Raw genomic sequence first — 22,529 nt, forward strand, 5'->3', positions numbered from 1 at the left:
GAGGCAGAGGCAGAGGCAGAGGCAGAGGCAGAGGCAGAGGCAGAGGCAGAGGCAGAGGCAGAGGCAGAGGCAGAGGCAGGCAGATCTCTGTGAGTTTGAGGCCAGCCTGTCTATGTAGCCAGTTCTAGGATGGTCAGGGTTCACAAAGAAACCCTGTTTCAAAAATTTTTTTATTTTATTTTAAAATTTAGGGTCTGGAGAGATGGCTTAGGGGCTAAGGAACTGGCTACTCTAGTTGCAACATGATGATGCGCAGTAAATCCAGCATTAGTGCCTCTGAGGGCACAATGTGGTGAACACACATATATGCAGACAAAACATCTCTACACGCAAATAAAAAGGTTTAAAATTGTTATTTGTATACACGTGTGTGTCTTCATGAGTTTGTATACCACATGGGTATAGGTGCCTAAGCCCAGCAGAAGAGCCCCTGGAACTGGAGATGCAGGAGGTTGTGAGTCACCTAATAAGGGTGACGGAACTGAACCTGGGTTCTTAGCAAGACCAGTACTGCTCTTAACTGCTGAGCCATCTCCCCAGCTCCTGAACTAATCAATTTGTGGCTGTTTGAGACAAGGGTCTGTCTACATAGCCCTGGCTGGCATAGAACTCACTATGGAAGCCAGGCTGGCCCTAAACTCACAGAGCTCCACCTGCCTCTGCCTCCCACTTGCTGGGATTAAAGAAGTGCACCACGGTGTCTTGCTAAAAATAGGTTAACAATCATTAAAAATATTCTTTATGGAGCACACCTGTAAATCCCAGCACTTGGGGAGGCAGAGGCAGGTAGATCTTTGTGAGTTTGAGGCCAGCCTGGTCTACAGAATAAGTTCTAGGATAACCAAGGCTACACAGAGAAATCTTGTCTCAAACAACAACAACAACAAAATCTATAAATGCTCTTAGTTCTTCTATATCTAGGCTTTCCCCTCTCCACATAGCTGAGGATAACCTTGAACTTCTGACCCTTTCTCAACCTCCTGAATACTGGGATGACAGGCATATGCTACCACACTTGTTTTCTGTGGTGCTGGAGATCAAACTCAGCCGAGCTTCATCCTCAGCCCCATTTACCTTCTGTTGAAAGAAAAGGGCTTGTGCTCAAGAGATGGCTCGGAGGTTAAGAGCTCTGGCTGCTCTTCCAAAGTCCTGAGTTCAATTCCCAGCAACAATGTGGTGGCTTATAACCATCTATAATGAGATCTGGTGCCCTCTTCGGGTGTACAGGCCTATATGCAGGCAGAATAATGTGTAAATAATAAATAAATAAACAAATCTTAAAGAAAAAAGGGCTCACCAACCAAGATGGCATGCCTTTGCAGCAGCCATCTTGAAAAGCAAGTGGACAGTGCCATAGCAGAAAAAACCAGAGGCAAGACTCAACCAGAGTGACTGAGCTCCTGTCCTGTGTCAAGAGGCAGATTTGTCTCAGCAACTGGTACATCTGAGCAAACCTGTGTGCTGGACAGTCTCTACTTCCAAGCCCAAGGTAATATGGGGCCTGGGCCAGGATTGTTGGCTGGCAAACAAAACGTGGCTTGGCACAGGGACCAAGCTTGCCTGTGGGTTGTGTGGGTTTCATTCTGGCACTACAGTTGGGCACTGAATTGCTTTAATTGGTCATGTCCAATAAAATGCTTCTTCTGGAAGGGCTGATGAGTACAAAGGTAGACATGGCACGTTAAATAGAGGAAGTATCTACAAAGACAAAGAAACAAAACCAACACCCAGAAACCAAATACTTTTGATGTAATCCACCTGCCTATCTTACTCCATATTCTCTTGGTATAACAAATTATTTTAGGCTTGTAATTGATAGAGAATAGAGGTTTTTTTGGCTCAGGGTTCTGGAGCCTAAGGATTCTATACTAAGGCCCTGGTATCTTCTGGGCATCTCCAAGGCCCTCACTCTGGACCAGAACAAACAGAGGCACCGAATAACAAGGAAGAGCAAGGCAGTCAGATGAGGCTTCTCACAAAGCCACTAGTGCCACCACAGGGGCACTTATCCCTGTTTGCTGATTGAGCATGTGATGTGACCAGCTGCTTCAGGCTCTTGCCAGGCCTTTCCTGATATGATGGGCTGTATCTTTGAGCAGAATAATCAGCCCTGAAGTTGCTTTTGTCAAGAGCTTTTTATCATTCTGTGAAGAGTACTTTATCACAGGACAGGACAAGAAACTAAGACATGAGCATACACATGTCTTGCTGGCCATAGCTGATGGATGGCACAGCCCACAACCCAAGGGCACTGTCCTTCCCACAATCCGGAGCAGATATTCTGTGGCCCCCAGCACAACAGACTTGGAAGGAAAGCATTATGGCCCCTGGGTTCAGGAGACTTGGACCAGAGCAGGGACTGGGCTGACAGGTGCTCTGTTTTGGGGCAAAGCTCCTTCCCTTTGGTGGTGGCGTCATCACCCCACCCAGGCCAGGTTATGTTTATACTCCCCTCTCCCCAAAACAAAGGACAAACTAGTTTGTGGATAGTACTTGGTTTATTCATTAGAAAAGCAAGAACAAAAACCTGATGGGTCTTATATACAAAACAAGATGCTTTTGTTTTCAAGGTTAAAAGCACTCTTTAAAAATTTTAAATGGGGACATGGATGACACAAAGCTGTTTCTCCTAGAAACACATGAACAGATATGCACACAGAATCTCTTATACACAGATCAAGATGATTTAGGACCATGATGGGGCCACAGAGCCCTGCACCATGTCACAGTCACAGCTCCAACATGGCAGACACTGTGTCCGCATTTGGGCACAGAAGTGAATTATAATTCAGACCCAGGCGCATAAAGTAGAAAATTTACTTCCACGTTAGAATGTTAAGAGTACTGACAGGATTCAGCCACAAAGTAGACCCATAGCAATCCAGTATACTGAGCTGCAGAACTCAGGGGGGACAGGCAAATAATCACAACACAGATGTGATCTCCTCACTGGGGTCCCTCACATCTTCAGCCCCCAGTTGCCATGGGTACCTCAGCACCACGGCAGTTACCACTCTGCCTAACTCCCAGGATCCCAAGCTGCTGCCTGCGCCTGTCCTCAGCACTGGCCCAGGCCTTCCTGGGCAGAAACAGGGTTGTATGAAGCCATGCAGACTGCCAGTGTTACTGTTAGGTGCACACAACTGGCCTTTGTGTCTTACAAGGCAGGAGTGGGGAGGGTTTAGCTTTACTGTTTCCAGGGCTGGGGCTTGCCATCACAAGTGGCTAAGGTCAGTTAGGGGACCAAGCCATTTCATGGCCTCACTACTCACCCATACATACATCAAAACAAACATGTGGATCACCTTTTAGAGACACGATTCAGAGAAAATCAGTAGCTCTCATATGAAGAGGTTTCTATGGATGCTAGAATCCCCCACCATCTGGATACTGGATGATCTGGGCTCCACTGAGCTGCAGCACCAGCAGCCAGATTCCCATACTAAACAGGGGATGGCTGGTTAGCTATTTGCTAGCTGTTGTGCTTCAAAGTGTTTTCTAGTTGCGGGCCTTGACTACAGAATCCAGACAGCCTGGGCCAGGGACCAGAGTTCTTCACGAAGCACCCTGTCCTACTGGCATCCTGACACACCTCAGCCATATTAGCACTTCCGAGGTGGACAGCTGCTGCCGGCCTGAATATTTGCACCAGCAAATGGCCGACAGTTTCAGCCTCTGCCTCTGTCCCTCACAGGGATGGTTAGAACCAAGTGTTTGCTCATCTACCATACATGCACGGAGACCACAGAGAATTGCAGCTAGGAACACCCTGCAAGACTGAACATTTTCAAAAAGTTTTTTTTTTCAGCATTTTAAATAATTTACAAAAAATAACAAAAACAAAAAACCAAAATCCTACAAAAAACCATATGTACCAGGACACAATCATTAAATAAGAATGTCATTTGAGATTAGTGTACATATTTATAGAGGGGCTGGACAGAAGGGACCCAGTTTTGCTCTTTAACTGTCAGGATCCCCTGTTCCCATCCCATGCTGTAAGTACACACACACACACACACACACACACACACACACGCGCAGGTATGCACATGCGCACACAGACAGGACGCGAACACTGCTTCCCACAGCTGAGAGCCACGACATGCCTGTCACAGTTTGAGGCCTTTACTGCTCACTGTGGCACTGCCCCCATCCTCCATGGAGGTATCACTGAATTCGCTGGCATCACTGCCCAAAGCCTCCTGGTCCTGGTGTTCCCTGTCAACCCTGTGCCGGTATCTCAGGTCTAGGACATTGTCCTCAGAACCGGAATTCCTCCTGTCCTGCTGTCTCAGGGGCCCCTGAGCCTTCCGGCTTGACCACTGCCCACTGTCCTTCATAAGCAAGTGTGGGCTTCCGAATACAGGGCTATGGCCAGGCTGGGGCTCCCTGAAGGCCGAGAATGCTGGACCCTGCAGAGGCAGGCCCAGGTTGGGGCTGAAGAGACCAGCCTGCTTGGCTCCCCAGGAGACACTCTTCCCAAAGTGGAAGAGCTGGGTGGAGAGGAAAGGCAGGCTCTTCCTGGGGCCTGAGGAGAGGCTGGGTGGGACCCCAGCCTGTGATGTGGCCCCTTTTTCTTTCTCACCCCGGAAGACCCCTGTCCACACTGTGCCTTGGCCCGAGTTCAGTGCCCATGGGCTGGACAGCCTGCTCTGGTGTGCAAAGTCACTCCAGGGGAGGGTAAGGTCAGCCTGGGGTCCAGGTTTGGGGGCCAACAAGTTCTGACTGCCATAGTTCAGGTGAAAGGCACCCCCTGCACTTCCAGCCTCTGTGTAACTGGGCAACTGACTGAAAACACTTTCTGCCACGGCAGTCTGGGTTCCCCGTTGGTCTTTGTGAACACTAGCACTTTTCCTGTTTGGCGGAGATGCTTTGGCACAGCTGTTCCTGCTGGTGTTCTTGGGTAGTGCTGGCTCGCTTCGGCCCAGGGCAGTGGGGAGGCGAGTGGCCTGCTCAGCACGAGGGGTGACCCTCCCAGTCTGGCTCAAGAGGTTGGCTGCAAGTGTCCGAGCTCTCTCTGGGCCTCTTCTTCCTTCGGCCAGCTGAGGGGTTCCCCTGGCTTTTTGGCTCCGTGTGCACACTCCAGGCTGCAAGCTCAGGGTTGGCTCTTTCCTGCAGGGCATCTCTGGCTTGGCAGGGACCCCTTGAGGTTCTGAACTGCGTACAGACTCCTTGGCCTTTTCTGCCAAAAACTTCCTGATCTCTAGCTCAATGCTGTCATCACTGTCCACTGAGCTGTCCTCAGACAGGGGGCCAGAGGCTGAAGGAGGGTGGCTACTGGATACTGTGTCCTTAGAGGTAGGAGTCTCTTCTGGACTTTTCCTCCTGGGAAGCAATGCAGAAGCGGCATCCTCAGCCCCCATGCCACCCAGCTTTGCCCTCTCTGCCACCCTGCCGGAGATGCTAACTGGGCTCCTTCCTGGGCTGTCTTTGCTGTCCCCTCTGCACTTGGGCAGACAGCTCCGTAGTGCATGCTGTCCTTGGTCCTTCCAGTCCCCAGGAAGGCTGCTCAGCTTCTCCCCACCCCGAGTCTCTGTGGTGCCAAATCTGACCTTCTTACATGCAGCTCGGGGCTCTCGGCATCTCTTCTTGAACTTCCGCTTAGATCTTAACAAGTCCTTGATGGCCATGTCCAGGTCCTCATCACTGTCCAGAGAACTGCTCTTATCCTCGGAGCTTTCTTTCTCAATGGCACACTTCCCCTCACTGGCCTTGCTGAGGCCTCCCTGGCCTTGCAATAGCTGTGTGTCGCTGAGCCCAACCGTCCTGGAAGTGACAGGCTGGTCCTTGGCCTCAGCCTCCCCTCCTGGAGCCTCTGTAGCTTTGCTCTGGCCGAGAGGGTCCCAGCCATCATGGCCAGGCTGAACTTTCCCCTGGATATGGTCACTGTCCCGGGCACTTTCTCTGCCTTCCCTTATTTTCTTGGGCACCATAGTATTGCCTCCGTTTCTCCGTTTCCGTTTGCAGCCCAGAGGCAGATCTGGTGTTTTAGCAAGAGAGGCCTTGGGGATGCCAGGCTGGCCACTGGGGCCAGGCGAGGACAGCGGGCCCTGGTTAGGCTGAGGACTCCCTACTTGTGCCTTGAGGGCCAAAAATGTCCGGATCTCCTGCTCTATGCTGTCATCACTGTCAATGTTGCTGCTGTCACCTTCAGAGCGGGGAGGCATGGGTGGGGGACAGAAGAGTGGGGTCATGGATGGAAGCCTGTCACTGCCTTCCACGGGGGCTGGCAGGATGGTCTTGGAAATGTCCAGGATTGCTTCCGCACACATCAGCTCAGTGGATGTGTCGGCTAGGCATGAGGCATGGTACACAGCTTCACTCTTGGCAGCTGTGTGCCCTGAAGGTACAGAGGCTCTTGTGTCCTTTATGACCTTGGAGACGGGGTCAGGGTGGAGGCCCGCCAGGTTGGTGTCCACAACCTTTGGAACTGTCAGCTTTTTCTTACTAGGGGCTCTCCTGTGGGCTTCAGGCAAGGCACTTGGCTGGGCACTGCCAGGGCTCTCCTCTTTCAGCTGGGCTCTCAGAGGTGGGTCCCCACTGGCCTCCTTCCTGGTTTTCTCTAGCTGGTATAGCTGGATGGCCTCCTCAATGCCATCATCGCTGCTGGAGTCAGATGCCTGCTGCACTGGGGCTAGGCTCCTGATCCGCTTGCTGCGCCTGGCAGGCATGCTCCTCCTCACTCCTCCCCTGTTCTGTGCAGCCTCTGGCTTGTGGGCAGTCAGCTTTGTGTTCACCAGAGTCTCAGACTCTGTGGTGACCTTTGGCCGGAAGTTTCTGGGCTGTGGGCTCATCTTCGTCAACCTGGGAGGTTTTCGGAAAATAAATTCCTTACAGGTTCCTATCAGAGCTGCCCTGGCTGAGGTCTCTTGGTTCCCTCTAAGTCTGGCAGGGCTTTCATTTGGGTCTGATTTTTTATCCACAGACCCATCACACTTTGGGTTTTCATGCTGTCTTTTCTCATTAAGAAACTGTTCTATTTCGGCTCGGATGCTCTGTTCAAAGGAGTCCTCGCTGCTCATGCTAGCTGGGGAAGTAGAGCCATGGTCCTCGCTGGCTCCCACAGGATCACTACCTGAGCCAGGCGTGAGTTGTGGGGTACACGGGATAGGCAGGGTACTGCTGTGGGCAGGCTCTGGGACACAGGGGGGACCTCGGGACATAGGCTCAGAAGCCCCACCCTTGGCCTTCAGGTACTCTTGGATGGCCTCCTCAATGTCTCGGTCCACAGAGTCATCACTGTCAGAATCCAGTTCCAAGGGACCATGTCTCCCAGCTTCATCTTTCTCCAGGGGGTTACAGTTTGCAACAAGACCACAAGCAGGGAACTCTGGCTGCTCTTTGCACACAGCAGGTTTGGGGGCCAGCCTGCTGTCCCGGCACCTCTCTGCACGTTGGCCTCTTTGTGTGACACGCTCATGGTTCATGCCCAGGGCAGCCTCGTCTCTCTGTAGTGTGCTAATGAGCATCTGTACCCTGGCACTCACTGATGCCCTGGAGGTGTCCTCTTCTTTAGACTCAGAGAAGCAGTCAGGAAAGCAGAAGTTCCTGGGCTGGCCAAAGGCCTCCCATCTGGACTGGAGCGCCACCACTGGAGGGGCGTTCATGAGGAACATCCTAGCAGGCAGGCTGGGTGCTGGGAGGCAGGGCTTAGGGGTCAGCCTGTTTCACATCCTGGGAGCAAAGAAAGCATAATGAAGGACACAGCTAATCAGTAACATCAGTAAACATCCATGTCAGGACAAGAGACAACACAGCTGGGGCTGCAGCCGAATGTCTCTTTGGCTGGGGTGGCTTATGCAAGCCTCTCAGGCCTTAGTTTTGTCAGCAGTTCTAGGAGTCACTTCCATCCTGTAGGTGGAAGACTCTGTTGAAAAAAAGTGCCAACTCCAGCAGCCCTTTCCTTTCCCCTCTAGGTTTGCACGTTTTCTATAAGAGAACAAAAGAGGTGTCATTTACCTCCCGGTGTTCTCAGAAGTCACAGCAGTCTATACATGCTTCTCTGTGCTTTAAAAAGAATGACTATCCACTTGCCCAGGTATGTTGGACTTTATGGATGGATCCTTTCCATAAATGGTCTCTATGTTTTTTCACCAAAGCTGCAACGTACGAAGGACTCAAAAACCACTTTCTCAAGCTTTTTCGGAGATGCCTTCACTATGCTGTTGTTTTGAAAATGTCAAATGTATATCTGACAGATGATTTTCATAGGCTGACATCAATGAAAGTTGTGTCAGCTTTTTGGTGGTCATATCCTAGGGGTGGGTCTGGAAAAAGGACTGTGCAAACAGACCATGGGCTTGTCGGCCCAGATGTCAAGGATGCTGTGAAGTAAAGTGACACATGCCTATGCCATCGGAGCCAGGTTTCTACAGGCCAGCCAGGCTGGTGTTAGGAACACTGCAAAGAGGGGCCTCATCCAGGAGGTGTAGGGACATTTAGAAAAATACCAGCTGCTCTGTGTAGCTCTTAATTCTTCTAGGCTTCTTTGGTCCCCTTCTGACTGCCTGAGTTTGGAGAGCACCTACAAGGCTGAAGGACAGAGACCTGAGCTCCTCCAAGGGAAGGCACAGAAGATTGTTGCCATCTCTAACCCAAGGCCGGATGGTAGGGTCTGGTCTGTTGTTTGCTTTGCTTCCATGTTCTGTCCTCTCCACCAGTTATTTCACCAGACTTTGCCTTTCTGACAGATTAGGATGCGCTGTATACATCCTGAAAATCCCTTCCCAGAGTGATGGGGCTGGCCACATAGACCAAGATCTGCTCAGAGCACAGGCAACTAACTAGAGGTCACTGCAAATGCAGTGACAACTATGGGCGATTACCAATGTGTGCTTAAAGAGTGAAACTAATATACAAAATCTACTGAAATTACTTGGAAATTCTCAGGTGTAGGCTGATGCTCTATACGGCTTTAGGGATGAGGTCTTTGCTGCTTCATTTACATGTCAAAGCATTATCCACCAGCTTTTAAAACAAAACTTTGAAGGGCTGGACATGGTGGTGCATACTTTTAATCCTAACACTTAGGAGGCAGAGTCGGGTGGATTTCTGTGACTTCCAGGCCAGCCTGGTCTACACATAGTGAATTCCTGGCTAGTCAGGGCTACAGAGTGAGACCAAATTGTCCAAATAAATAAATAAATAAATAAATAAATAAATAAATAAATAAATAAAATCAGCTTTTACTACCATGATTATAAAGAATCAGGGACACCTAGTTTAGCAACTGATGATAGCTTATAAGTATTTTTTTCTGTTATGTCAATAATGTAAAGAAAGGCTTAAAACAAATTCAGGAATGCTTGCCCTAACACCAACTACATTAATTGCAGATAAATTTGCCACTCTTCTGGGTGAGAGCCACAGGGTGAGGAGTGCTTCCCTATACTGTCTTTCAGAGCTTATATCCCGGCCACCATCTACCATAGTCCTGCTCGCTACTAACATTGCCTTCCCAAAACACCCCACAGGCACCGGGCAGCGGGGACTCATAGGGACAGTAACTTCTTTTATTGGCTAGGGGACCTACGTCTTCCCTGCTGTAGCTGTGTTCACACTGCCAGAGCAATCCCACAGAAATCACTAAACATTGGCACAACCTAACTGTGAAAGGTCTGAATCAAGTGGGGTGTGATGGCAAAAGCCAGTAATCTCAGGTGAAGGCCGGAGGATCAGGAGTCCAAGGCTAGCACTGTTACCTTATCTTCAAAGACGGGGCTGCTGAGGTGCTATCTCACCAGACCAAAGGAAACACAAGAAAAGGTGCTGGAGGGGGTGGGGAGAGTAACGATGTCCTAACAAGAGGGCAACCGTTACACCAGGCTCAGAGCTGGGGGAAAGAGGTCAGTTTATCTCCACTCACCTGTTCACAGCTTATAACGAGGGACCCAGAGCTGAGCTTCTCTGACAGTCTTAATGGTTGTTGGTCCAGCTACCTGGTCTACATCACTCTTGGGAGCTGTCATTCTGGAGAACTGCAGAAGAGTTAGAAATATGAGCTGAAGGCAGGGTTGGGGCTTTAAACTGGCAGCTCTGGGAATCATGTTTCCCGGGTGGCTGTGGGTACAATCAGCTCCCGCACGCCAGCGTGGTCTCTAAATTTAAGTTATGATGTTGAGGGCCCTGTACTCCAACTTAAAGTGGGTGTGGTTAAGATCTGGTCCTTAGGATCCAGAGGTACTGACACAATTCGGTCTCCAGAAAAGCTGCTGTGTCTGCCCTCTCCTGTGCGGGAGTGGAGGCAAGGGGAGAAAGAATGCCGCTGCTGCTCATCTCGCTGCCTGAGAGGCAGCTGGAGCAGCAGTCAGTCTGGTCTTCTGCAGAATAATGCCAACCTTTCTCCAAGCAGAGGCAGGGCCTCCAGCTGGTCTGTGGCCCCCACCCATCCAGCCCCGGAGTCATTTTCTGTGATCCTAGGCTTAGGAAATCCGGGGGCCTCGAAACTGCGCGTGGCAGGGCAAGAAGGCCAGCCTTGAAGGCCAGGCAGGCCTCGGTGACCCAGAGCCCGCCCCTCACCTGAACCTCACCTGGGCCCGACCTGCGCCCGCAGGCTCTCGAGGAACGTAGAGTGTAACAAGCGCCAGGCACCCGCGGGAGGAGTCTCCCGTGGGCTGTGACCCTCTCCCGTGGCGGCGACCAGCCCCAGCCACCGACCCGATCCGGTGCCCGCCCGCCGCGGCCTGCACGGCAAACCCAGCCCAGCTGCCCGCCCTGCGCCCCGCGCCCCGGGAGGCGCCGGGCCCGGAGCGCGGGGAAGCGCGGACACACGCGCCCCGCCCTCCCGCGGTCCGGCGCCCGTGGCCACCGCGGAGTCCCGCGGGGACCCCGGGGCCCGGCGCGCCGTGGGAGCGCGGAAGGGGAGGGCGGGGCCGGCGCGACGAGGGGCGGAGCGACCCCCCCTCAGGCCGTCCCTCCCGCCACCTACCCGCGGCGGCGGCGGCGGTGGCGGTGGCGGCCGCGCTCCGGAAGCCGTGCCCGGTGGCTGGGCATCATGGGAATGGCACGGCCGAGTTCCGGGGGAGGCGCGCGGCCCGGCCGGACCCCCGCCCGCGAGAGCGCGCCCACCTGCACCGCGAGTGCCCGCGCTCGGACACGCACAGCGCGCGGGAGGAGCGCACAGGATAGCGCGGAAGCGGCCGCGGCCGCGGCCCCCGCGGGAGTCTGCGCGGGGACCCTTCTGTCCTCCCACCCGGGACTGGCGGAGCGCCTGGAGCCGAGAGCGCGCACAGCCCAGGGGTGCTGGAGGTCGCGCGCGTTGGCAAGTTGGCCACGGCGAGGGGCGTGGCCGTGGGGAGCAGGAGGAGGGCCGCCGGACCCTCGCACATACCTTCTTAGGCTGCCTTAGGGTAGTCCACAACCAGTGCTCCTCTCTCTCTTCGTGTCTGGCATCTGCCCAGCCCTGCCCTCCACATCCTTAAACCTGCAAAGGTGTGCTTTCATGACTATAGTTTGCACCCAGCTGGAGATTGCGCTTAGCTTGTCTGCGATGGACACCGCAGGGCCTTCTGCCAGGGCCTTTGGTGTTGCCCGTGCCTTCTGGGATGCTCATTACTTTGCAGAATGCTTCATACGTCTTTGCACAATGACACCCCCACCCCCATTATCGAGATCTCAGCCCACACTTAGATAGAGACTGAGGAGGGATAAACAGACCCCCGGGGTCATGCGGGGTGACCTTGCTGCGCATTCACATCTGAGGTCTGGAGGAACAGGTGGGGTAGGATTGGCTTCTACCAACACGATTAGGGTTAGAGTAGAATTCTTTGGCTCTGTGGCCCACTCTGACCATGTGACATCGGGAATCTTTCTAGTTTTCTTTGTTTGTTTTAGACAGGTCTGGAGATACTGCATTGATGTCAGGGAGCAAGCCAGGCCCACCACGGGTCTTTGTCACACAGCCTGTTTGGTGGGGCCGATGAAATGATTAGATCTGACTGGAAAAACCCCCAGAAACTTTGTTCCAGAGAAGGCCGCATTCCCCTTCTCCCCCAACCCTTCCCTTCACCAGCTTTCTCTTGTTTTTGTTTTCTTGCTTTGAATTTGAGATAGGATCTTCTGTAGCCCAGGCTCCTCTTGGACGCCTATCCTCATGCCTCTACCTTCCTGGTACTGGGATTACATACAGTAAGTCCTGCCATGCCTAGCACCAGAAGAGAGAGTTCTAAGCTTGGGGAAAACACATAGGACATTTTAATGCTTCCAGGACTAGCATTTTTCCTTCTCTTTTTCTTTCTTTCACTTCTTTCCTTTTTCTTTTTAAAAGATTCATTTATTTTAGCCGGGTGGTGGCGGCCCACCCCTTTAAACCCAGCAATTAATTGGGAGGCAGAGGCAGGCAGATCTCTGCGTCCTGGTCTACAGAGTGAGTTCCAGGACAGAAAGGGCCACACACAGAAACCCAACAAGTCATTTATTTTATGTGTATGAGTGTTTTGCCTGCATGTATGCAAGCACAGCTCTTGCTTGCTTGGTGCTCAAGGAGTACCAGAAGAGGACATGGGATCCTCAGGAACTGGAGTTACAGGCAATTGTGAACCACCACGTGGTCCTGGGATTTGAACTCTGTTCCTCGGCAAGAGCAAGTGCATTAGCTGTTGAATCATTTCTCCATACCCACCCCTTTTCTTTCTGGCAGGGTCTCACTGTGTGACACCCCACACACACTGGGGGGAGTTGTTATGTAACCTGACTGATCTCAAATTTACAGATATCCTGTCTTCAGAGCACTGGGACTAAAGACATGCCATCTCACCTGGCTGAGTTATTGTCATTATTGAGTACTATTGCCAACATTTGGAGAGAATTATCTTGCCAGTGATGCCATCTCTTGGAGTGTGGCTGTAGGATTATTTTGTTATGCTTTCAGCATTGTGAGAAATATCTTTGGGCGTCTCCAGACTGTTGCCTAGAAGACAGCAGTCTGCTTGGCAGCGATACTGATGCTTGCCACGTGCCCTTCAAGGATGAGGACTGTCTTAGTTACTTTTCTATTGCTTTGAAGAGACATCATGACCAAGGCAACTTACAGAAGAAAGTGGGGTCCATGACCATCATGGTGGGGAACATGGCGGCAGGCAGGCAGGCTGGAGCAGTAGCTGAGAGCATACATCTGATCTGTAAGCAAGACACAAAGCAAACTGGGAATGGCATGGGCTTTTGAAATTTCAAAGTCCACCACACTTGATGACACACCTCCAATGAGGAGGCTACACCTCCCAATCCTTTCCAAACAGTTCCACCAACGAGGGCCCAAGCATTCAAACGTATGAGGGAATGGGGGCCATTCTCATTCAAACACAGCAGGAATCCATCCCACCATCTTCATGGTAGGCAGACATGCCATTCTTTACTTCCTACCTGCCTGTAATGATGCCATCCCATTGAGTTTCTGGAAATCTCATGGGTAGAATAAGCCTCTTTGTCACTTTAATTTTAGCTTCTTCAACTGTTGATGATACTGAGAATCCTTTCATTCTTTTATTGGCTTTGGAAAATTGCATGTATGGCCATTTAAAAGTTTTCTATTGCACTTGTATGCTTTTGCCTTATTGATTCTAAGAGCATTATTTATTCATTTGTGTGTGTGTGTGTGTGTGTGTGTGTGTGTGTGTGTAGATAGAAAATACAGTCTCTACTGCAATGCACACAAGCATATAACAGAGGTGGGCTGAAATCCCTGATACTAAAAACCCCTAGACTCAAGGCTGGTGAGATGGCTCAGCAGACAAGGCACTCAAAGGTCATCAAGTCTTTACCTCCCTTCCAACAACCCTAGGTAAGAGGGAGAAGGTTAGTGGGGAGATGGGGTGCAGACCTCTTTATTCTCCCTCTGTTTAGGGTTGATGGGTTCTTTTGCGGCTGCACCATCAACAGCAAGTGCAGCCAGCCGTCTCCTTCGTCTATCTTCTCCAAGACACTGAGTCATGAAGCATCTCTCCCATGTCCCTGGTCTCTCCAAACTGCCTTGCCTTCTCTTTCTGGTCTCTCATGTTTATATAGCTCAGAGTCCTGGACCACACCCCTCTCCCTGCACGAGGCGGGCCATTACCACTGGCAAAGACCACTCGCTGCAGGAGACAGTTATCAGCTGTGAACAAAGTAAAGCCCACAAAATCCCACACTTGAGATTAAAACAAAAACATATCTACATAACGTAACTGAGTTTTTAAAGAAGCCCAAACTTCCATTACATGCATGAATGATGGTACATGATGGTTTACACTAGCATTTGAGAAACTGAGGCAGGGGGGTTGCCAGTTAAAAGCCATCCTGGTCCACATAACAAAAGCCTTTCAAATAAAGAGTATTCATGCTCTCAATACTTTTTAAAAATAGATTTATTTATTTATTATTTATGCAGCATTCTCCCTTCCTGTGTGTCTGCACACCAGAAGAGGGCACCAGATCTCATTATAGATGGCTATGAGCCACAATGCGGTTGCTGGGAATTGAACTCAGGACCTTTGGAAGAACAGCCAGTGCTCTTAACCTCTGAGCCATCTCTCCAGTCCTCAATACTTTTTTCATTTTTTGAAATAAAGATGCATTATGTGTATCTGTATGCATTTTCACATGTGTGTATGTAGGTGTGGGGATCTGTGTGTGCATGTGTGTGGAGGCCAGAGGTTGACATCTGACATCTTCCTAGATTGCTCTTTGCCTTATTTACTGAGGCAGGGCCTCTCCCCGACCCCCTGGGTCTCTCTGTCTCCTGCTCCCAAGTGCTGGGAAGGGTCTCCACATCTGCTTGGCTTTGCCACGAATGCAGGGGACTCGGGTGCTAGTGTTCATGCTTGCACAGTGAACATTTCCGTAGAGACATCTCTCCAACCACCCTATTTTGTGTGCAGGAATGTACCGTGACATGCGGGTGGAGGTCAGAGGACACTTTGCAGGGATTGGCTCTCTCAGGGACTGAACTCCGGCGGTCAGGCTCAGCAGCAGGTGCTGCTACCTGTTGAGCCTCGCCTGCTGCTTTCTACCTGACAGTCATGAGGTGAGTAGCTCTGCTCTGCCATGTTGTTCCACAACAATGTTCCTCCCCATCACAGGCGTGCAGACACAGAACCAGTGGATCCTGGACCTCTGGAATGGAAATGCTACTGGTCTGTGTGTGGGCTGTGATTTGAAGAGCACCTGACATTCTCTATATTTGGTGTGTTAAAACACAACAGGAAAAAGACCCCAAACAACTACCTCAGCCATGAACACCTCTACATTAAAGCCACTTAGGTTGTGACAAAGTCACCAGTTGTTGTAGGATCTTTGATAACATTGTGAACCCCGAGATTGTGAATTGAAGAAAAAAAAAATCTGTTTCTAATTGTGGTATGGCTCAGCCTCTGATCCTAAAGCTTATTGTTTACTGTAAACAAGTATTTGTGGTGTGGTTCAGCCCTAGCACACACCTTTTATGCAAGAGCTTTCTGAAAATAGGATTAAATAAAGCTGATTCTAGGTCAAGAGGCAGAGCAAGAAACCAGATTGACAAGAAGTGAACATGGGGGGAAAAACATCATAGAGAGAAAGGAAGTCTCACAGACATATAGAGAGACGCACAGGAAGTAGAAAGGAGAGACAATGAGCTGAAAATATTTAAGATAGACAGAGAGGTTAAGAGCACTGGCTGTTTTTCCAAAGGTTCTGAGTTCAATTCCCAGCAACCACATGGTGGCTCACAACCATCTATAATGAGATATATGTCCTCTTCTGGCTTGCAGGCATATATGCAGGCAGAATATTGTATAAATACATAAATGAATCTTAAAAGAGAGAGAGAGAGAGAGAGAGAGAGAGTGGAGGAGGATAGGTTTTCTCCTTCTGGGACCTGAGCTGAGTAGGATCTGAGCTAGGCTTTTACTCCAGCATCTGGATACTGAGTCTGTATTGATAAAACCAAATGATTGGGATTTTCTTTAATTAAAACAACAAAGAAGCCAGGCAGGTGGCACACGCCTGTGATTCCAGCACTCAGGGAGGCAGAGACAGGTTGATCTCTATGAGTTTGAGGCCAGCCTAGTCTACAAAGTGAGTTCAGGACAGCCAAGGCTATAAAGAGAAACTCTGTCTCAAAAAGTTAAAAAAAAGTTTTTTTCCTTCCACCTGTAGGTCTCAGGTCATCATGCTTGGTGGCAAGTGCCAGCACCTACCTATCTATCTTGCCTCCTCCCCTTTAAAAAAAAAGTTTGAAGAAAAAATTCAACTGAATGTCCTATTTACATACTTCCTAATATTTATCTATTTATTTGAGATATAGTCTCACAATATAGATTTGGCCTGGAATTCACTATATGTCAAACAGGCTGGCCTTGAACTTGACATATTCCGCTTCCAGAGTGCTAGGATTACAGGTATGCTCTCTGACACGTAGTTTATACTTCTTTACTCTTTTAAAAGGTTTTGCAAAGAAATACCTTCCCTACCATTTTTTATTTAGTTCCTCCAAATTTTTAAAATTTTATTTATCTTTACTTTATGTGCATTAGTGTTTGCCTGCATGTATGTGTATGTAAGGGTGTCAGATCTTGGAGTTACAGACAATTGTGAGCTGCCATGTGGGTACTGGGATTTGAACTGGGTTCTTTGTAAGAGCAGTCAGTGCCTTTAACCACTAAGCCATCTCTCCAGCCCCCTAGTTCTTCTGAATTCTAAACAGACAATTCTACAAACATGAAAAAAATAGTCGTGCACACTGATGCCTCTGTCTATGACTCTCAAGTTGGTAGGCTGTGGCACATGTTTTCCCTGAGAACACAGGAGGGGATAGCCTCTGTTTTTACAGGGGGCAGCTCATCACCTGGACTCATTTTGAAAATTCTAATCTTTTAATGGGGGTGAGAGAGTTTTAAGAGAGGGTTTCTTGAAGCCCAGGTTAGCCCTGATGGATGTTATGTATGTATTAAACTTGCTATGTAACCAAGGATAGCCTTGCATTTCTGATCCCCCTGTGTCCTCTTCCCAAGCCCTGGGACAACAGGTGTGCACCGCCATGCCTGGCTGAAAGCTCCGTTTCTGCAACAATATTCTCTCGTTGCACTTTTGTTTATGCATGTGTGCGAATGTGTGTAGGGCATGTGGGGGTTTGAGGACAACTCAGGCCCTTCTGAGGCAGGCTCTCTCATTGGCCTAGAAGCTTACCAGCGAGGCTAGGCTACCCAGTGAGCCCCGGGGATCCTTCTGCCTCTGCCTCCTCAGTACTTGGATTACAAGCATGTTCTATCATAGTCTGCCGTTATGGCTCAGTGGTTAGGAGCACTGATTGTGCTTCCAGATGGACCCAGGTTCAATTCCCAGCACCCACAGGGCAGTTCACAATTGTCTGTAACTCCAAGATGACACCCTCACTCAGATGTATGTAGACAAAAATGAAAATAAATAAATTATTTAAAAATTTATTCTAATTAATTATGGGTATGGGTATTTTGGCTGCATGTATGTCCGTGTACCACCTGTGCCCAGTGCCTGAGAAAGCCAGTGAGACCATTGGATCCTCTGGAACTAAGTTACAGACAGTGGTGAGGCACTGTGGGTGCTGGGAATCAAATCCGGGTTCTCTGGAAGAGCAGGCAGTGCTCTTAACTACTGAGCCATCTCTCTAGTCTGATGCCTTGCTTTTTTTTTTTTTTTTTTTTTTTTCCCACATGGATCCTGGGGTTTGAACTCAGGTCCTTGTTTTTGCAAGGCAAACACTTTACCTACTGTGCTATCTCCCTAGTCTGCAAATCATTAAAATTTTTTTTTAAATTTATTTTATTTTATTTTATTTTATTTTATGTGCATCAGTGGTGTCAGATCCCTTGGAACTGGAGTTACAGACAGTTGTGAGCTGCCATGTGGGTGCTGGGAATTGAATCCGGGTCATTTGGAAGAACAGCAAGCCGAGCAGCAAGTCTTCTTAGCCACTGAGTGTCTCTCCAGCTTCTAGGCTTTGCTTCTTATGAACTGATTCTGTGAAGCTTTGCTTCTTTCCCCTCACAGCCAGGACTATGAGACCTGGATGTGATGTGACTCAGAGGGGCCTAGAAGGACCAGAACAGGGAGAGGTAGCCCTTCTTCAAGGGCATGAAAACTTGTGCAGGAAAAGCAAATGTGATGAAGGTCAGAGGAAATGGTATTTCCCAGACAAGAAAACCTCTGGGACAGGAGTCTCATGTAAACAGATATCCACACAGGGGAGAAAAAGCTGCGAGGGGCCCAGTTAAGGCAAAAGTGAGCAAGCACATGGTTCCATTGTCATGCTGACACCATGGAGGCCTCAGCTATAGATGCCTGGCACTCCAGAACAGTGGCAGCCCCTCACAGAGCTCCCACTGAAGATGCTACTGGGGCCTTTAGAGCACACACAGTTATTCCCAGGGCTGTCAGAACGGGGCAGTCCCAAGTGTGCGCTGGCACGGGTGACAGGCTAAGCTCAGGCCATTGAGGCCTGCGGAGACTGGGAGAGACCCCGGCAGCCAGTCTGTGTTCCTCATGACCCTCCCAGCCCTGTGAAGCAGATGTGGAATCTCTGACTTCCGAGTTTCTGACAGGAGCGGGTGCGCTCTCTATTTTAGGCAAAGACTTTGTTAATTTTGTCGAACTCTGAGGCATGTTGCTGAAACTACATGCAGTGGAAGAGGCTGTGGAAAATGTGTCAGGCATTCTAAGATTGTATGGCTTACGTATGAAAACCCAAAATAGAATTTTAACCGGCAGGATTATGCCGATGGCAGATGTGACCGAGGAAAAGTTACCACAGGCACCTTTCCCCACTCATGGAGAGTGAGGTGCAGAGAGAGAGGAGACCAAAAAGTATTGCTCCTCCAAGCCTTGCATGAAGATGATTCTATTTTCACTCACCTGCAAGAGAAAGAAGGTTGGGAAAGACAACATAGGACACGATCTTTGTGTGTGTGTGAAAAATAAAGCAAAAATCTTATATCCTGAAACATGGGTTGGAAAATTGAAGTTTGTAGTGATTAGTTTGAGGCTAGTGAAGGGTGTGTGGAAGGCTGTACTCTTCTGTGATTCTTGCAGGGCCATAACAGAGCAAAAGGAACTGAAGATGGCTTAGCTTGGTTTCTGTCACTATAACAGGATATCTAGTGTGGGGTAACATAGAGAAAGGAGAAAGGAGAAAGGAGAAAGGAGAAAGGAGAAAGGAAGCTTATTCAGCTCAAGGCTCTGGAAGCTAGGAAGCCTGAGGGCATCCAGTGAGAGTCTTGCTGCTGTCCTGAAATATGGTACAGGGATTTCATGGCAAGCAGAGAAAGAAGGACAGCCTGGGTCTCCCTTCCTTCCATGTTAATTTCTTCTCCTTTTCTTCCTCTCTCTCTCTGATTTGTTGGGTCAGGTTGGCCACCACTCACCATGTAGCTGGGATAGGCCTTGAATCCCCCACCCCCTTCCCGCCTTCACCTCCTGACTGCTGGGATTACAGGTGTGCACTACCACACGCAGATATGTTTTCACCTTTTGCTCTGTGCTGTTTTTTATCCTCTCCTGAGGGAGACCAAGGGGCATGTGGACTTTTTAGACTGGTACTGTATAGATCTCCACATACTCAAGCTGCCCAGGCACCCAAGATGAGGGCGGAGGGTAGAGATAGGATGTCCCTGTGGATGCCATGGAGGAAAGCTCACTGAACTGGGTCATCTCTAGTGGTTGAGGTGGTGGCAATCGGTGCATTTCACAGCCATTTTCCGAACCGAGTGAAGAAGGTTCACCCAGTCATTACTGGAAAGCAATATTCAGGTGACCAGCCAACCAGATGAGTGTCCTAGTGGTCGCTATTAGTGGGAAAGACAGGGCCTTTAGGACCCATGAACCTCATCAACAGAGGTGTGACTTTCCTGAGCTTTGCCTGGTTCACTCACAGTTAGCCTCCTGATGCTATGGCTTTTCCAGATTGTCTAGCACAGCAGAAACTTTCTGCTTAATTTTGCATACATGGAGCTCTTCAGTGAAATGAGTCTTACAGCCCAGGGCTCAGAGGCAGATGCCTGGAGGCTGGGAAGAGGCACCCATTGCTCACATCTTTCTGCTCATCCCTGGTACTGACAGCATTTGTAATCTCTGCCATCAAGGTCAAAAAGGGACAGGAATGTGGTGCCACAAACTCTCTCTTTCTAAAAGAAGAAAAACAAAAAAACAAAACAAAAAACAAAACCCCGACAACAACAAAAAACAAACCTCTTGCTTTTAAGACAGAATATCCTGGCCCATTCTTATGCTTAAGCCCAAAGAGTGTTGGAGTGTTGATGGGCCTGTTATCACCTGCTCCTCTGCTGGCCCTCACCACCCCCTCTACCCCTGTCCTGTTGAAGAAGCAGCTGCTCCATCCCAGAAATTGCAAAGCAGAAAGCTGAGCCTTTGAAAGTGACACCAAAGAGAGAAGCTAGTTTCATATCTGATGCTTGCCCTGGGATCCCCTGACCTGGCTAAGCTGGAGACAGCAAAGCTCTGTTCAAACTCCTCTGTGTAGGAGCCAGATAAAAAAGAGCTCTTCCTGCTGCGAGCCTGCCAGGTCTCCTCCTCCCTCTCCTCTTCTCCATCCGCATCCTTTCCCTCCCCTTCCTCCCTTGTTCTTTCTTCTCCTCCTCTTTCCTCCTTCTCCTTTTCATTCTCCTCACTCTTCTCCGAACACCCTGCTTTGAGAGAGCTCACCACACACCACGGCTGGCTTGGAAATCTCAACCTATCTTATCTCCTAAGGGCTGAGTTTCAGAGTGTGCCCCACTGGCACTCAGGAGGCAGAGGTAGGCCAGCCTGGTGTACAAACGGAGGACAGCCAGGGCTACACAGAGAAACCTTGACTTGAAAAACCAGGAAAAAAATAGGTGTACACAGCTGTACCCGGCTCTGCTGGATTTTCTTATTCCAAAGCTGACCTGGCTGGTTGGGCTCCAGCTCGATAGAGAATGGAGGAAAAAGCCATTTGCTGGTGGCGAATGCCTTTGATCCCGGCACTTGGGAGGGTGAGGCAGGCAGATCTCTGTAAATTTGAGGCCAGCCTCATCTACAAAGTGAGTTCCAGGACAGCCAGGGCCACACAGAGAAACCCATCCTTGAAAAGCAAAAACCCAAACCAAAACAAAAACCAACCAACCAACCAATCAACCAACCAAACAAAGAATGTACACCGCTGTACCTGGCTCTGCTGGATTTTCTTAGCCCAAAGCTGGTCTGTCTGTTTGGGCTCCAGCTCGATAGAGAATGGAGGAAAGGATCTTTGTGACAGACGGAGCAGGGAATGCTTAGAGAATGCCCTGGAGAATCCAGAGCTGACAGTTGAAGGCCTTGCTCTTTAAGGCTCAGCGAAGGGAGGGAACAACAATTTGCAACAGAGTCAAGGATGTGGCCCAAAGTCAAGGGCACACAGTCAATCCTCATTGCACAGGCGCAGAACTCCAAGTGGTTCTTGCAGCTGGCCAAGAAGAGCCTGGGTCCTTATGAAGGGAGGGGCCAGCAGCTGGAACCCTAAAACCCCTTCCTTGATTGTATATCTCATGCCCCAGGAAGGTGCTGAAGATGATGCAGAGGTGAGACTTTAGTGTGGAGGGGAGGTGTCTTCCTGAGGACTGTGTGAGGACAGACTGAAGCCAGGTTGTCTCTGCCAGGGGCAGAGACCTTGGCTTGCTTGCGTATGCTGCTGACAGAGAGAAGTTATTCCAGATGCCCACCCTGAGCCCAAGCCTATTCTATTTTAATAAAAATTGTAAAACTGTTGGGCACTGCTGGTGCACGCCTTTAGTTCCCAGCACTTGGGAGGCAAAGGGGATCTCTATAAGTTTGAGGCCAGCTTGGTCTATAGAGCAGAGAGTTCCAGGACATCCGGGATTACACAGAGAAACCCTGTCTCTAAAAACAAAAACAAAAAGCACACAAAAAAATTGTAATGATGTTGATAGTTCACTACGGTGTTTACCCAACAGTACCTCTTAGTTTTCTAACCATGGAAGTGAAGATTCCAGTAATAGAATATTATGGATTCAAAGACCCTGATTACAGGGGCTGGGGAAATTCTTTCTGTCTCTGTCTCTTTCTCTTTCACACACACACACACACACACACACACACACACACACACACATATATATATATTTTTTTTTTTTGCAATGTCTCTCTAAGCAGCCCTGGTTATCCTGGAACTTCCACATACTGGGACTAAAGGTGTGCCCCACTTCACCTGGCGAAGTATTGGAATTTGTTCTCCAACCTCCGTTCTGGAATTTGTTCTCCCACCCTGCAGCCAGCTAAGACGGAGCACCCACCCCTGTTAGGAAACTCCCGCTCCAAAAACTCCAAGAGGCAGTGCAAATATCCAGAGACAGGCTCCATATGGACAAAAGAACTTCTGGCTATTAGAGATAAAAGCCAGCATTCCTCAGGAACTTGTGAAGCTGGTTCCTCCTACCAAGAGAGGTTACTTCCCGATCACTGACAGAAGGGACCAATGGCTATCTGTGGTGCTTATTAGCATACCAAAGCCTCCAGGCTCACACACACACACACACACACACACACACACACACACACACACACAC

At 49.6% G+C, this 22,529-nt stretch overlaps 1 protein-coding gene across 1 annotated transcript; it reads right to left on the reverse strand.

Moving 5' to 3' along the window:
- Nucleotides 1-2,485: 2,485 nt before the first annotated feature.
- On the reverse strand, nucleotides 2,486-10,892 carry Ppp1r26 (protein phosphatase 1 regulatory subunit 26). The gene is made up of 3 exons (XM_055600584.1): nucleotides 10,533-10,892; nucleotides 9,869-9,980; nucleotides 2,486-7,677 (listed from the first exon to the last, which is right to left on the reverse strand). The coding sequence occupies exon 3, from the start codon at nucleotides 7,617-7,619 to the stop codon at nucleotides 4,113-4,115; it is 3,507 nt and encodes a 1,168-aa protein (XP_055456559.1). The 5' UTR covers nucleotides 7,620-7,677; nucleotides 9,869-9,980; nucleotides 10,533-10,892; the 3' UTR covers nucleotides 2,486-4,112.
- Between the last annotated feature and the right edge of the window lie 11,637 nt (nucleotides 10,893-22,529).

The sequence above is a fragment of the Psammomys obesus genome, unplaced genomic scaffold (genome assembly GCF_907164565.1).
Source record: "Psammomys obesus unplaced genomic scaffold, mPsaObe1.curated_primary_1811, whole genome shotgun sequence".
In the NCBI taxonomy this organism is placed as follows: domain Eukaryota; kingdom Metazoa; phylum Chordata; class Mammalia; order Rodentia; family Muridae; genus Psammomys; species Psammomys obesus.

Excerpts from the sequence above, each read along its gene's own strand:
- Ppp1r26 (XM_055600584.1), bottom strand. The coding sequence starts at position 7,619 with ATGTTCCTCATGAACGCCCCTCCAGTGGTGGCGCTCCAGTCCAGATGG.